The sequence below is a fragment of the Trichosurus vulpecula genome, chromosome 1 (assembly GCF_011100635.1).
Source record: "Trichosurus vulpecula isolate mTriVul1 chromosome 1, mTriVul1.pri, whole genome shotgun sequence".
NCBI classification, from domain to species: Eukaryota; Metazoa; Chordata; class Mammalia; order Diprotodontia; family Phalangeridae; genus Trichosurus; species Trichosurus vulpecula.
The window spans coordinates 437,360,880-437,375,373 of record NC_050573.1 but is presented as its reverse complement, the minus strand read 5'-3'; the positions used below and the strand labels follow the sequence as shown (position 1 = coordinate 437,375,373).

General features: G+C 39.1%; 1 protein-coding gene across 1 annotated transcript in view; it reads right to left on the bottom strand.

Moving 5' to 3' along the window:
- Positions 1-319: 319 nt before the first annotated feature.
- Positions 320-14,494, bottom strand: part of DMGDH (dimethylglycine dehydrogenase) — a 102,144-nt gene continuing 87,969 nt past the window's right edge. The window contains 1 exon segment of the mRNA XM_036762724.1: positions 320-5,098. Coding sequence (XP_036618619.1) covers positions 4,883-5,098 — 216 coding nt within the window. The 3' untranslated portion in view covers positions 320-4,882.

Below are 14,494 nucleotides of genomic sequence, written 5' to 3'. Positions count from 1 at the left end.
ATCTCATTATTTTGAGCAATCTTTCATATTGTTGTTAATAATTTCTTCTTTTTTAGAACTCTGTTCATATTCTTTGATCACTGAGTCTCAATCTTGGGTATTTGTGCTACTTCCCTTGTATCTTAGATATCAGACTCTTTTCAGTGATATTTTATAGAGTCATATTTTTTTTCTATTTGATAGTTTACCTTCTTAACCTAACTGCATTTATCTTGTCCATGAAAAATCTTTTCGATTTCATGTAACTTGTTAACATGTTAGGTTTTTACTGAGCCATTCTCCAACCTGAGAATAACAAAACAGCAGGCCAGAGACAAAGTGCCAGTAATCAGATAGCTGTTTAATTAATTTGTTTCATTATGAGGAATAGATTTGCAAATTGGGAATTCTCCTGATCAGAATTTCACCTTACTGTAGTGAAGACAGAGATTATGTACATAAATCACAATGGGAAGGGAATGGGGAAGGTGGATTTCAAACAATCATTTCCAGGGCTTGAGTGGTTTCCCACAACAAACCCACAAATGGAAGACAATACAACAATTCTGCAGTCGAGTCTTTAGGGGTCATGACTTGGTGGGTCACAGGTTCTACAATCTTTGATTCACTTCGCTTAAGGTACACAGGCAGTGATTGTGAGTGTTGTCAAGGTTTGAGTGAACATTTCACACTGCATTGTGAGCTTCTAACTCACAAGAGAGGCAATTCTGAAAAATCTAAATTATTAGTGTATTCAGTATACATGTCATATCAACTTATGAAAATCATAATTTCCTTTGGAAACAAATTATTTTTTATTTTGTGTGATTTACTCTATCCCTAGTTTGGTCATGAATTCTCTCCCTAGCTATAGTTGTGAAAGGTACTTACATTTTCTTCCAAGTTAGAAAAAAATGATTAAACCTTGTATATTTAGTCTTGAATGAACTAGAACTTATTCTGGTCTTAAGGAGTAAGATGTGGAACTAAACCAATTTTTTTTTCTGTCAAACTGCTTTCCAGTTTTCCCAGTAGTTCCTTACAAATAACAAATCCTTCCCTGAGAAATTTATACTTAGGGATTTATCAAACACTGGGTTTGGTGGCTTCTAATCCTTGCTTATCTATTTTGTTCCATTGATCTACTTTTCTCTTTTTAAACTGGTATCAAAAATTTTATGATTGTTGCTATAAATAGCAGTAATTTGAAATTTGGGATATTCCAATTCATTCCAACTTTTTCCCTCTCTATTTCTCTTCCTAGGCTCTTTTAAAGATAGTCTTACAAGATCTAAGCAATTTTAACCTCTTTTATCACTATCTCCTACTTGCTTGGTCCTTCAAATTGAGGAAAAGAAATTTCTCAGAAGGAGAGATAAGAGCCAGTAAGAGAAAACCGTTATTTCTTCATAAGGAAAAAACTGAAGGCCGCTCACTAAAGTTGTGGTTGATCTTATTCAATGCCCCATTATTTCAATGAATAGTTAGTTCAAGAAGGAAACAGGGTGAAAAACTGGAGGACCCCTAGAAACTGAGTACCATCCTTTAGCATCCCAGAATCTTTCAAGAAAATCCAAATCCTTGAATTAAAGTTTGCAGCTAGCATGCTTCTTGTTCACTATATTTAAAGAAACTTTTCAAGAGTGGCTTTGATTCTACTCTGACAACATAGGGAGATGGCCCTTTTAAGGTCTCTTATCAAGCAATATGGAGAGTATAGTTTTATATACCAGCCTTTCACATGAATACGATGTTAAGAAATTATCTTATGTCTTCCATCTAAGAACTTTACCATTGTGAGCACTCTTTGCTACCAGTCCCAGGCATTTGGGGGAATAGTTAACTATCTGTGAGATAACTGTCTACAATGCATTGTAATGAAGAATAAAATTAAAAAGAATGTAAAAAAGCCTATTATGGTGTGGAAATACTATAAAGTGTTATGTTTGGGTAGAAATACTGCTTTCCCTTCTGATCCTTTTTTTTCCCACAGACTTTTCTGGCTTTAATCTCTGGGGTGAGGGAGGTATCTTTAGCCCTCTCCAGGCTGCAGAGCTACAGTCATCTCCACAGAACTTTCTCTGTCATGCTCCTGTGCCAGGTGCATTTTCCACTCCCTTTTATGTGGTGTCTTCCCCAATAGAATGTAAGCTCCTTTAAGGTAGAGGCTGTCTTCTGTGTCTATTTCTATTCTAAGTGTTGAGCACCACGTCTGGCATAGTAAATGTTTAATAAATGCTTATCGACTGACTGGTGGACAGAGGGCTTGGAGAAGATGTTCTACTTCCTGGCCATTTTCTGCTCTGTTTGATTCAAGATGATTCCATGGAGTTGACCTTTCCACACCATCTTGGAGGATGATACCAAAAGTTCACCTCTCAATTTCATGTTTCAAATATTCTGCCAATGCCTTCAATGGCTTCTACTTGGAACTGGACCTCAGACCACAGGTCATCTTTTCCAAGTTGGATTTGGAAGCCATTACATCCAGCATGTCCAGTTTCTTTTGCTGGCAGCTGCACTTAGGAATCAGCCGTCACTGTCATGGAGCCACTGCTCATGAAATATTTGGTGCTCATGTTCTACGTAGTGGCTTTACCACCTGAATAGGGATATACAGGTATGTGAGCAGAGAAGATAGATCCCAAAGGTCCCATTCTGGGTTGGGACATCCATCTGTTTCACAATAGCCTTGCTGAAGTACATCTGAGTAAGGGAGGAGAAGGTGAAGGATATTTGACTAAGTGCAAGGCCTGGGCTTAGGGGTAAGGGGAGGCACAGAGCAGTGGCTCTGGGCATTGTCCTTTCTGATCTTTAAAGCCTTTTCTAACTGAAAATCCTAAGAATCCTGGGTAATTTTGCCTTAACAACCACCACCATCCTAGCACCGACTCAAGTTGGGAAACATACAAGATATGAAAAGGTATTATCTTAGGATGCTTTGGACAATCATAAGGTTGTTTTCAAATGAAGAAATGGGATATCTCTCAGTGGTCACTTCCCTCCTCATCCTTCTCTAATCTTAATCACAAGTTTTAGGACATCATTGCTATTATTGCAAGATAACTGAATCAAATGCTTTTTACCAGGCCTTCTTTCTGGATTCCTCACACACAACATTCCAGTCTCTGGGGCTTTAGGCTGTCCGACATGCCTGGGATGCATTACCATTGGATTAAGTAGTATCCTTCCATATGCTGTCTTTATTTATTCCCCAAGATTATACAATCCTGCTTATTTAAAGGGGTTCCAAAGAACATCTACAGCACTCTGAGAGGACAGTGATGGAAGCTCATAGAAAATCTACTAGTCCGTTACAGAATGGACCGATTTAATCATCCTTGTGTCTTGGTCAAAGAAGGTACTTAATGAATAGTTATTCACTGAGAAAAAGAGTGGCGTCTAGTACTCGCCCTTGGTCAAAAATCATTTAGAAAACTGGCATGCTAATTCACAGGAAAAACCACCCTCTGTAGAAGTTCCAGCTAGTGGTAGAGATCCTAGATGGAGTGGTAGAGAGCCTATATGATGCCTGCTAAGTAAGAAACATGCTAAGATGGCGGCTGTGTTTTCACTTTCCTCATGTAATCGTCTGCCCAAGAAAAAGGATTTGAGATTCCCAGTATCTGAATACTATATTATATTTCGTAACACATCTGATACTGGCAAATTTGTTATGTTTCTGAAACATACAAATTAAGAAGTGTTGTTATAGTCTATTTATTCTAACTGTAGTTTTTTTCATGTTTCATATCCTGTTTTCTTTAATAACTAGCAAATGTGTTTGAGCAAAAAACATACATTCCACACACTGGTTGGTTATAAATAGTGTCACCTTTAAGAAAAGGAATATTTTGGATTGGTTCAGCCAAGTAGACCCAAATCATTTCTGAAAGTTGAACAAAGAATAATTTCCAAATGGATTTCTTGCTGTGCGTAACGCTAAGTGCAGCCCTGTCAGCTTTTATACTTTATTTTGACCTGCTTTGTAAAATGATATTCAGAACAGCTCAGTGTGATGTCAACTTCCATTAATTCTTTCTTCAATGATAGGTATTCATTATTCAAACCGTGTTTCCACTGGCACAATCTATTTATGCTTCAGTTTCTTTGCTGAAGGCTTGGAAGGAACAATTCCTAGGGAAGACCATGTTCTTTCTTTGCAATTTTTCTCCTAAAACGACCTTCCGAAAGGACAATAAGGATTATTCTATAACAATGTCTGAGTTGTTTCTAAGGCAGGTATTGTGAGATTTAATGTTTCTTACATTTGAACAGATCTTTACTTAAACTCTCAAGTACTAAACTAGTTAAACGTATTTAAGATTATTTCCATTGTGAGTATTTTCAACAATTGCTTATTTGGATCATCTGAGGTTGCCCAGGAACGGGCACCCCGCAACAATAATGTTCTTGCTTGTTTTAATTTGAGACATGAACAGAATTATTTTCTCACTGATTTGTAAATGTAAAACATACAAGTTTATAAAACTATTTGTTGTCTTTTAACAGTTATGGTGATTACATGTTGGAAAAAACAACTTCTTGGGATTCTTTTTGCTGATCCAATGCTGCATGATACAATACTTAAGAAATACATTGTCTTTCACAAGTAAGTTCTTGGTTTGAAAGGACAATGTAATTCACTTATTTGAAATCCTGACGTTAAAAAAATGGAAAACAGCTGGGAGGAGGGGATGTGGAGAAAAAGGGAAAAGGTATTAGAATGAGCCTAAATCTGGATTTGGTTGATTTTGAAGTTGATTCATTAGTGGAATTTGGAAAAGAATACATTCCTTAGGAGAACTACAGTGATTCATAATCCTGAGAGCAGTCACATAGTCACACAATTTTTAAAGCAGCTGTAAAACTACTAATGGCAGTTTTTCCCCCTCCTTTTCTTTCAGATGTGGCTACTTCCAGCTTTTTTCTGAAGCCGAGCTCTAGTTGGCTCAGTCATAACCAGTGGTTCTTGTGTGATGGTTGCTGGGTAATTTTTGCCCAGTAGTTCAACCTCTACTCTCTGTCCCACTTTACTAAGCTCCACAGGGACGTAAGCAAAAGCCAGACTCTTCTGAATGCTGTAACTGTAGCTTCCAGAGGTGGTGTTGCCAACAACCTGAAAGACAAAGGAAATGATCCTTACTGTCTGCATCACTCATTTGTGCATGGTCATTTATGTACTAAAGTGTGTTTTCCACTTGTCCTCGACATTAGGAAACCACTCTGAGTAGAATAAAGTCAGTGGGTAGCCACTCACACACTTATATTGTACTGCTCCATTGATACAGTACTCTATTCAAATCATGGTGTACTATGGTCTCAGGCAAATGGCTCCACTTTTCTGGGAAGAAAAGAAGTATTAACTAAATATGTACTCTGTGCCAGGCACTGTACTAAGAACTTTATATTTGATCTGGGCCTCAATTTCCTCAATTGTAAAATGAAGGAGGTTTACTAGATAATGACTTAGATAACCTCCAATTCTTCATAACTATGACTACAGGAATAACTATGATATTCTTATAAGGCTAGTCAACCAAAGTTCAAGCCTCTGACACTTACTAGATGGATGATCTTGAATACATTATTTTTTCTTCTATGGGGCTCAGTTCCCTCATAACTTTTAATAATAGTAATTATTCTACTTTCTACTCTTCCTTTCTTGCTACTTCCATCTTCTGACACTTATAGAAATATGATTATCTTCAGAAGATCTTTCCCATCTTTTACCCGCGTACCCCTCCCTAGTCCCAGTGGTCCAGGAGAAGGATTAGAAATACTTCTGGCACCTAAGTGTTACTCCCAGATCCTTCCTCTGCCTCTCTATCTCTGAGGAGCACTCAATCCAGGTGTCTCACCCTATCCAGCTCCTCCTAGAAGTGACCTACCCTACAGATCATACCCCATTTTTTTCTCAAGGAATTCAGTATTTGGCTTTTTCTTCAACCCATCCCTTGCCCTTATACTTGGGAACTTTAACATACATGTTGCTGTTCCCTCAAACACCCTGTCCTCCCAGTTCCTCATTTTATTCAACTTTTGTTACCTGCCTCTTCACTCTACCTCATCTACCCATAGGGAAGGTCATTCACACCTTTGACCTCACCATCACCCACAAGTGTTCCACGTCCATGATCAAGTTACTATATGCAACTATAACATCTTGTCATTCCATGTCTCTCGATGCCTCATTCCTTCTAAATCTTTTCTTCATCCTCACTGTGACCTCCAAGCCTTCAGCCCCCCAGGCTCACTACCCCTCCCCCATCATCCTTGCTCTGGCTTCACATTTCTTCCTTCCCAGTCTTGACAGTTCAGTGTTACTCTGTTCTCCATTGCTGTACGCCTTGCTCCCTTGACCTATCATTGCTTTGTCAAATCCCAGTCCTGACTTGCCCTTACCATCTGACTCCTCTGTTCCTACATACATGTAGCTAAGGAGTGCTGAAGAAAGTCATTTAACTGTCCCAGTCACCCAGGCTCACAACCTAGGTGTCATCCTGGATTCCTCATAGACTATCAACTCACACATCTAATCTGTTACCAAGTCCCATCATTTCTACCTCGGCAACATTTCTCTTATATGTCTTCTTCTCTCTACTCACGTAGCTGCCACCTTCTCATACCTGAACTATCACAGTAGCCTTTTGGTAATTCTCCCTGCCTCAGATCTCTCCCCATTCCAGTCCATTCTCCATTCAGCTGCCAAAGTGATTTTCTTAAAAGCTCAGTTCTGACTCTGTCACCCCTTCCCAACTTCATAAGTATCAATGGCTCCCTATTATTTCTAGGATCACATATAAAATCCTGTTTGGCTGTTGAAGCCCCTACAAACCTGGTCTCTCCCTACCTCTCCAGTCTTCTTACCCATTGTTCTCTTCCATATACTCTATGATCCAGCAGCATTAACTTTCTGAATATCTCTTGGACGCACTATATCTCCCAACTTTTTCACTGGCTGTCCCCCATGCTTGGAATGCTGTCATACCTTGTTGCCAAATCCTGGCTTCTTTCAACACTAAACTCAAAGCCTACTCTCTTCAAGTGGACTTTCTCAGTTCCCACCCTCATGCCTCAGTGCTAATGCTTTCACTATGAGATTTCTTGATATATATATGCGTGTGTGTGTGTGTGTGTGTATGTATGTATGTATACACACACATACATACACATGTATATAAATGTACACACATATATGTATATAGATACTACATAGATACACACATATACATATATATATATATCTGTGTGTATCTTGTATGTACATAGTTATTTATATGTTACCTCCTGAATTAGAATGTGAGCTCCTTGAAAGCAGAGATCATGTTTTTGCCTTTCTTTGTATCCTTAATGCTTAGTACAGTGTCTTGATCATACTAAGTCTTTGATTGATTGACGGACACAACCCTGCTCACTGGGCTTACTACAAACTCACATCATATAATCTCAACTAGGTCCTCACTGAAACAAGGCAATAGTTTTACTCTTCTCTTCCCTATTGGACTTTCTCTATTATTTCACCAAAGAAAGTGTCCCCACATGTCTCTTCCTTTCTTAAGTCTCCCTCCATCCTCTCAGAAGGACCTCATTTCATACTTTATTGAGGAAATCAAGATCATTCACATTGAACCCCATCTTCTCCCCTACCATACATTTCAAAACCTCTTAATAGCATCTTCATTTTTATCTCTGTTACTCCAGTCTCTGATGAAACGGTAGCCCTTCTCACTGAGGTTAACACATCCACATGTACCCTTGACCACATCCTTTAAAGTCTCTTGGCAAATTGCTGTCACAATCATATTTCTCTTTATTCTTCAATGTCTCTCTATCTACTAGCTTCTCCTCTTCTTCCTGTAATCTCACCCTGGGCTCCCCTTCCTTAAAAAGCCCCTCACTTGACCCAAACACCTCCTTCAACTCTCCTCTTACATCTCTCCTTCATTTCAAAGCCAAATGCTTAGAAAAAGTTGTCTGTTCTAGTGGGCTCCATTTTCTCTCCTCTCACGTGTCTCAGAACTTTACCATTTTGCCTTCTTGACCTCATCACCCCATTGAAACCACTCTCTTTGAAGTTACCAACAATTTCTTAATTTTCAAGACAAATGACCTCTCTGAGTCATTGAACACTTGACCACACCTTCTTTTCCTGGATTCTTTCTCTTCTCTGGGTTTTCATGACTAATGCTCTCTCTTGGTCCTGTTCCAACCTGATTGGCCATTCTTTATTATCTTTTATTGGATTATTATCCTTGATGCAGACTCTAAGAGTGGGTGTAACCCAAGGTTCTGTCCTTGACCCTCCTTTTCTCTACATACTCCCTCTTTATAGTCTTATTTCCCATAGGCTTAATATCTTCTCTGCACATATGACTCCTCAATATTGATATCAGGCCCTAGTTTCTTTCCTGAGCTCCAGGCCTTCATCTCTGTCTGCTGAACAATTCAAACTGGATATCCTGGAGACTTCTCAAACTCATCATGTCCTAAACAGAACTCCCTATCTTTCCTCCCAAATCTATTCTTTTTCTTAACTTACCTATTTCAGTCAAAGCAGCACTATCCTTCCATTTGCCCAGATTCCCAGTCCCCAAGTCATCCTCAGCTCTTCACTCTCCTCATGTATCCAGTCAGTTTCAGCTTCCCCTCCACAGTATCTCTCACATCTGTCCCTTTTCTCTACTCACATGGCTACCACCCTAGTTAAGACCCTCAACGCATGTCACTTGGAATATTACAATAACCTCCCAGTTGGTTACCATCCTTCAAGTCTCTCTCCTCTCTAATCAATACTCCATATGTGTAGCTGTCAAAGTGATATTCCAAAAGCACAGATCTGACCATACCACTCTCTAGCTCTATAAACTTCAGTGGCTCTTTTTGCTTTTAACATCAGAAATAAACTCCTCAGTTTGGTATTTAAAGCCCTTTACTACCTACTCCCAGCCTATCTTTCCAGTTCTATTATATTTTAATTTCTTTCACACACTCAAAAGTCTAGACAGATACATTGACCAACTTCCCTTTCCTCATACATGACATTCTACCTCTTGTCTCCAAGTCTTTGTACTGTCTGACTCATGTACCTGGAATAGACTTTGTCTTCATCTCCATCTCTCAGAATTTGTAGCTTCCCTCAAAGCTCAGCTCAGATGCCACTCCTCCAAGAAGGCCTTTCCTAATCCTGTATGCTGTTAATATCCCCCACCCCACACACACTACCAAAAGAACTTATCCTGTATTTAATTTGTATATGTAGTATATATACTTGTCTACCAGTTTGTTGGTAAATGTTTACAATTGCCCCTCTCAGAAAAAAAAAAGATGTGCCTGGAATGCCTTTTAAATTTAATCTGCATTATTAGCACTTTTCTCCATTGCTTTCATTAGGCTAGACAATCACCAAAATAATAAATCAAGCCCTGATTTGTAGCATTTGCTGATATTCAAGATGTAAGTTTAGCAATCAGCTCTTATGAGCCGGGAGGAGATGCCTCCAGTACACCCCTGTACTTGTATGTATACATATTGTGCCACATAGCTGAATAAAGCTATGGTTATCAACTTGAGAGACCAGAAGAATAGTGATGCTTTTTTAACAGAAATAGGGACACATATAAAAGCAGTGGATTTAAGGAGAAAGATAATGAGTCCTATTGAGTTTGAGATGTCTCCTGGCTATCTGGTTTGAAGTGTTCAATAGGCAATTGTTGATGAGAAAATGAAGCTTAACAGAGACTAGATATGGATCTGGGAGTCAGCAGCATAGAGAAGATAATTAAATCCATGGGAGCCAATGAAGATACGAGAGATAGATAACAAGGAAAGATGATGATAGTGATAATATTGATAACATTTATATAGTACTTTAAGGTTTGCAAAGCATTTTACAAATATTATCTCATTTTATCTTCACAACCTTGGGAGGTAGGTGCTGTTATTATCCCCATTTTACAGACGAGAAAACTGAGGCTGACAGAAGTTAAGTGACTTAGCCAGAATCACATAGTTAGGAAGTACTTGAGACCAGATTTGAACTCAGGTCTCCTCATTCTAAGTTCAGCACTCTATTCACTGTACCACCTAGCTGCCTGTAAGAATTATGACAGAACCTTGGGAAGCACCCATAGTTAAAAGCTATGATATGCAAGATGAGCCAGCAAAGGAGACTGAGAAAAAGCAATTAGATAGGAAAAGCAGGAAAGTGGTTTCATGAAAACCCAGGATCTAGGAGGGCGTCATCTCCAGTTGTCCTGATCTATATCTGGCCACTGGACCCAGATGGCTCTAGAGGAGAAAGTGAGGTTGGTGACTTTGCACAGCCCTCCCTCACTTAAATCCAATTCATGTAGAAATCATGGCATCACCTTCCTTAGGTCATGGTCCTCTTCAAGAATAAAGGACAAACAACAACAAGAAGGATCTAGGAGGAGAGGATGATCAAAAATATCAAATGTAACAGAGAAGTCAAGAAGGATGAAGATTTAGAAAAGACTCGACAATGAAGGCATTCTTGGTAACTTTGGAGAGAGTGATGAGGTCAGAAGCAAAGGGTTAAGAAGTTAAGAGTTAAGAAGTGAGTGAGAGGAAGGGAAGTAGAGGCAAATAATACAAATAGTTTTTTTTTCTAAAAGTTTGGCTCGGAAAGGAAAAGAAATATAGGGTAATAATTTGAATTTTTTTAATGGATGAGAGGCACTTGGGCAAGTCTGAAGGACTGAAAGAAATAGCAGCCAAAGAGCAGTTGATAATTAGAGAAAAAAGAGGGCTTAATTCCAGGGGCAATCTTCTGAAGAAGATGGGAGAAGAAAAGATCAAAGATACATGTAGAAAGAGGTTGGTCTTGGCAAAGAGAAGGGCCATGTCATCGTAGGAGACTAAAAGGATGAAAGAGAGGGAGATGAAGTTAAAGGGGTTTGATGTGTAGAGGAGGGCAGAAGAAGGTGCTCCATGAACAACCTTCATTTTTCAGTAGAGTAAGAGGCGAGGTTTACAAGAGAGCAGGTTGGGGAGGAGTAGAGTGTGATGTCAGAGGAAGAGAAGAGAAGGTTTGGAATAGTGTCTGTGTATGGCGGTGGGGTGAGATAGGCAGTCAAGTAAGGAGGAATGAAAAGAACTGCCTTGCTGAAGTGAGAACCCAGTTGAAGTTAGATAATGTAAAGTAGAAGCATGCCTCCAGGCATCATTGTTATGTGACAACATAATTCTGTTCAGCAGCATCTAAGTAGGAGAAGAGGGGGAAAGATAGTGGTAGTAAACGTACTACAAGGGGATGAAGGATTTCAGAGATTAGTTAACTATAAGGTGGAAATTGGAAAGGGAGGAAAGTGAAATCAGAGCAGGAGTAATAGCCTAAGAAATTATTTAGGATGATGGTGAAGAATAGGATTAGAAGGAGTAATGCATAGGGAGAGCTGGAATGATAGGAGGTTATGGTCAGAAAAAGGAGATGAGATTTGAGTGAGGCCTGGAAGATGGGCAGGAATTGGATTTGCAGAGGGAACAGGAAAGAACATTCCAGGGCTGGTAACAGTGTGAACATGCAATTAATATATGTATTGATCTGTTTCACCATGAGGTCCCCCTGTACTAATATCCACCAATTAGTAGATAATTTCCTAGAGAACTACATAGGCCCAAGGGCAAGGTAGTAACCCTCAAAGACAGGATCTGAACCTAGATTTTCTGACTCTGCTTCTGACCCTCCGGACATCAGCCTATGTGATAACCACATGGTTTCAATAATGAAATTAATGGAACTACAACTAAAATAACAGAAAAAAGTGAAGCAGTCTGGGAAAGCAAACCAGAAAAGATGAGATGAAGATATATGTATGTATATATATATATATATATATATATATATATATATATATGGACATATATGAGAGGTCAAAGGCAACTGACAAAAAATGGTCATAAGAAAATAATATCTGAAGTTAACAAGCAAATAAGATGAATAGAATAGATAAATAGATAAAATGAAACAAAAAGAAGAGGTTAGCCCAGAAGGCGAAAGCGTGCATGGGGAAGTTTAGAATAAACACCTCCAGACAGAAAGGACAATTTTAAGGCAAAAAAGAATAAGAAAAAAACCCCACAGATAATATAAGAAGGAAAAGAAATATTGTCTGAAAATATCCTTCTCCATAAATCACATAAATTAATTTAAAGAAGAGAACAGGGGCAGGTAGGGGGTACAGTGGATAGAGCCCAAGTCCTGAAGTCAGGAGAATTTGAATTAAGTGTGACCTCAGATACTTACTAGCCATGTGACCCTGAGCAAGTCACTTAACCCTGCTTTTCAGAGATGAGAGAGAGAGAGAGAGAGAGAGAGAGAGAGAAAAGAAGAAGAAGAAAAAAATAGAATTTAGTCTTACTTAAAATGTTTTTATTGTGTGACCTCAACATTCTATCTAAACAGTGGAGAACCACTCAGATCCCTCAGTGAAGAGCTCATATCTGTCAGCAAACAATCCTAGTAGATCGTTTCTAACCTTTCAGACATCAACACATTTTCAGCATTATGTATTGACTCTTAGTTTTTTAAACCTTGGCTTAGTAATTATCTGCTTCAAACCTGTAGTCAGGAGGCAAAAATAGCTGATGTAACGAAGTGAGCGATACTATAGAGTCAGCCAAGGGGTTGCTAGGATGATACATGCTTTTTAAGCACATTTTCTTCCAGACTACTGGAGATTATAAGTGAGAGATCTAAGAAATGTGCATCAGCAAGTTTTGTGTGAAGTATAATCATACTTTTTAACTACGCTTCCCTAGGAACCTTTGGTTTATTTATACCTGTGCTAGAGGAATCTGTGTCTGGGCCACAATGGGAACGCACTTCTCTCACTATCATGTACATGGTTCATCTAGTTAAATCAGAACAAAGTTTAGGAAAATCAGGACCAAAGGAAGAAAATTTTAGCAGGTAACCTATTCTATCCTCTGCCTCTAGCCAGGTTCATCTAAACCAATGGTCCAACTTAAAAAGAAACAGAGGCTATTAAACCTTACATAAGGATCCCTACAGGCTTCATGTTGACTTTAGAGGTTCTGGCCATTCTCAGGAGTGTTGTCTCAGCTGTGTTTGACACTTCTGATCTAAACTGTCCCTTGGACTTTTCCTCCTCTGCCCCATAGCCTGTTTACCTTGAAGATGCCTCTCCCCCTTCATCCCTCTCTCTCAGATGGTGAGATCCTGCCCTGGAGAAATGGCCCAGGACATCCATCCTCACTTCTCTCCTGACTCTCTAGATTTTTCTACCTTGCCCCTATGTAAATACCATTCCTCTTCCCTTCCAACCCACACTTCAACCCTTACTGTGTTCCAGCTTCTTTTTATATGCTGTCTTCCTTGATTAGACTGTAAGCACATTGAAGGTAGAGACTATTTTTTTTTTTTGCTTATATTTGAATTCTCAGTGTTTAGTATAATTCCTGGCACATAGTAAGTGCGCAATAAATATTCTCTGTGTCTCTATTTATCTATCCCAAAATCATATTCAAAAGTCTGAAAGTATTTTTAGCCATTGGTAACATTTCCCTGGTCCTTCCCACATTTCTGATGACCTAATGTTGTCTGATGGCAATGGGCATTAGTATATTAATAACCTAGGAAAACACACCATTTGTACCATTTCTTTTTACCTTGAAATACTTAGTGGCTTTTGGCAAGCCGATGTCTTTTAACCAAGGTTTCATTTGTTTCAGGTCGCGGTGGTCCCAGACTAATTTGCATGTCTGGTTAATTTCATTTTAAAAAAAATCTTTAGGGAAAGAGATTTCTCAGCCTAAATCTTAACTTGGTCTTTCCTAACCACTTCCAGATTCGATTAAATCCATTCCTTCTCCATCCTCGGTGGATTTGGAGACCATCCCCATCACTGCTTTTATGATTGCCCTTCATATACTTTAACACAGCTATCAAGCTGATTGTCAGTCTTCTCCTCTCCAATCTGAATAATTTCAATTCATTAACCTTTCCTCCAAGGCCCCATTTCCCAGACCTTTAATCATCTTAGTCGCTCTCCTTTGGATGTTCTCAGAATTCTCCATATTTCCCTTGAGTTATAGAAATGAAGTGCCTGGTTTGGGAAAATTGTGTGGAGAGAGTAGAAAGGGCATGGGGCTGGGGGGTAAGAGCTTTCGGTTTTAGCTTTGCCACCAGCCAATCACTCAGTCAACAAGCATTTATTAACCACTTACTATGTGCCAGGCATTGTGCTAAGCACTAGGGATGAAAAGGAAGTCCCTGCCCTTGAAAAGCTCAAAATATAATGAGGGAGAAAACATGCAAACAATTGTGTGGTAACAAGCTGTATATGGGATGAGTAGGAAATAATCAGCAGAGGGAAGGCACTATAATTAAGAGGAGCTGGGAAAGACTAGAAGGTGGAATTTTAGTTGAGAACAGAGGGAAGCCAAGAGGTGGAGATGAGGAAGGAAAACATTCCAGGCATGGAGGATAACCAGAAAAAGTGCCCAGAGCCAAGAAATAAGAGTGTCTTGT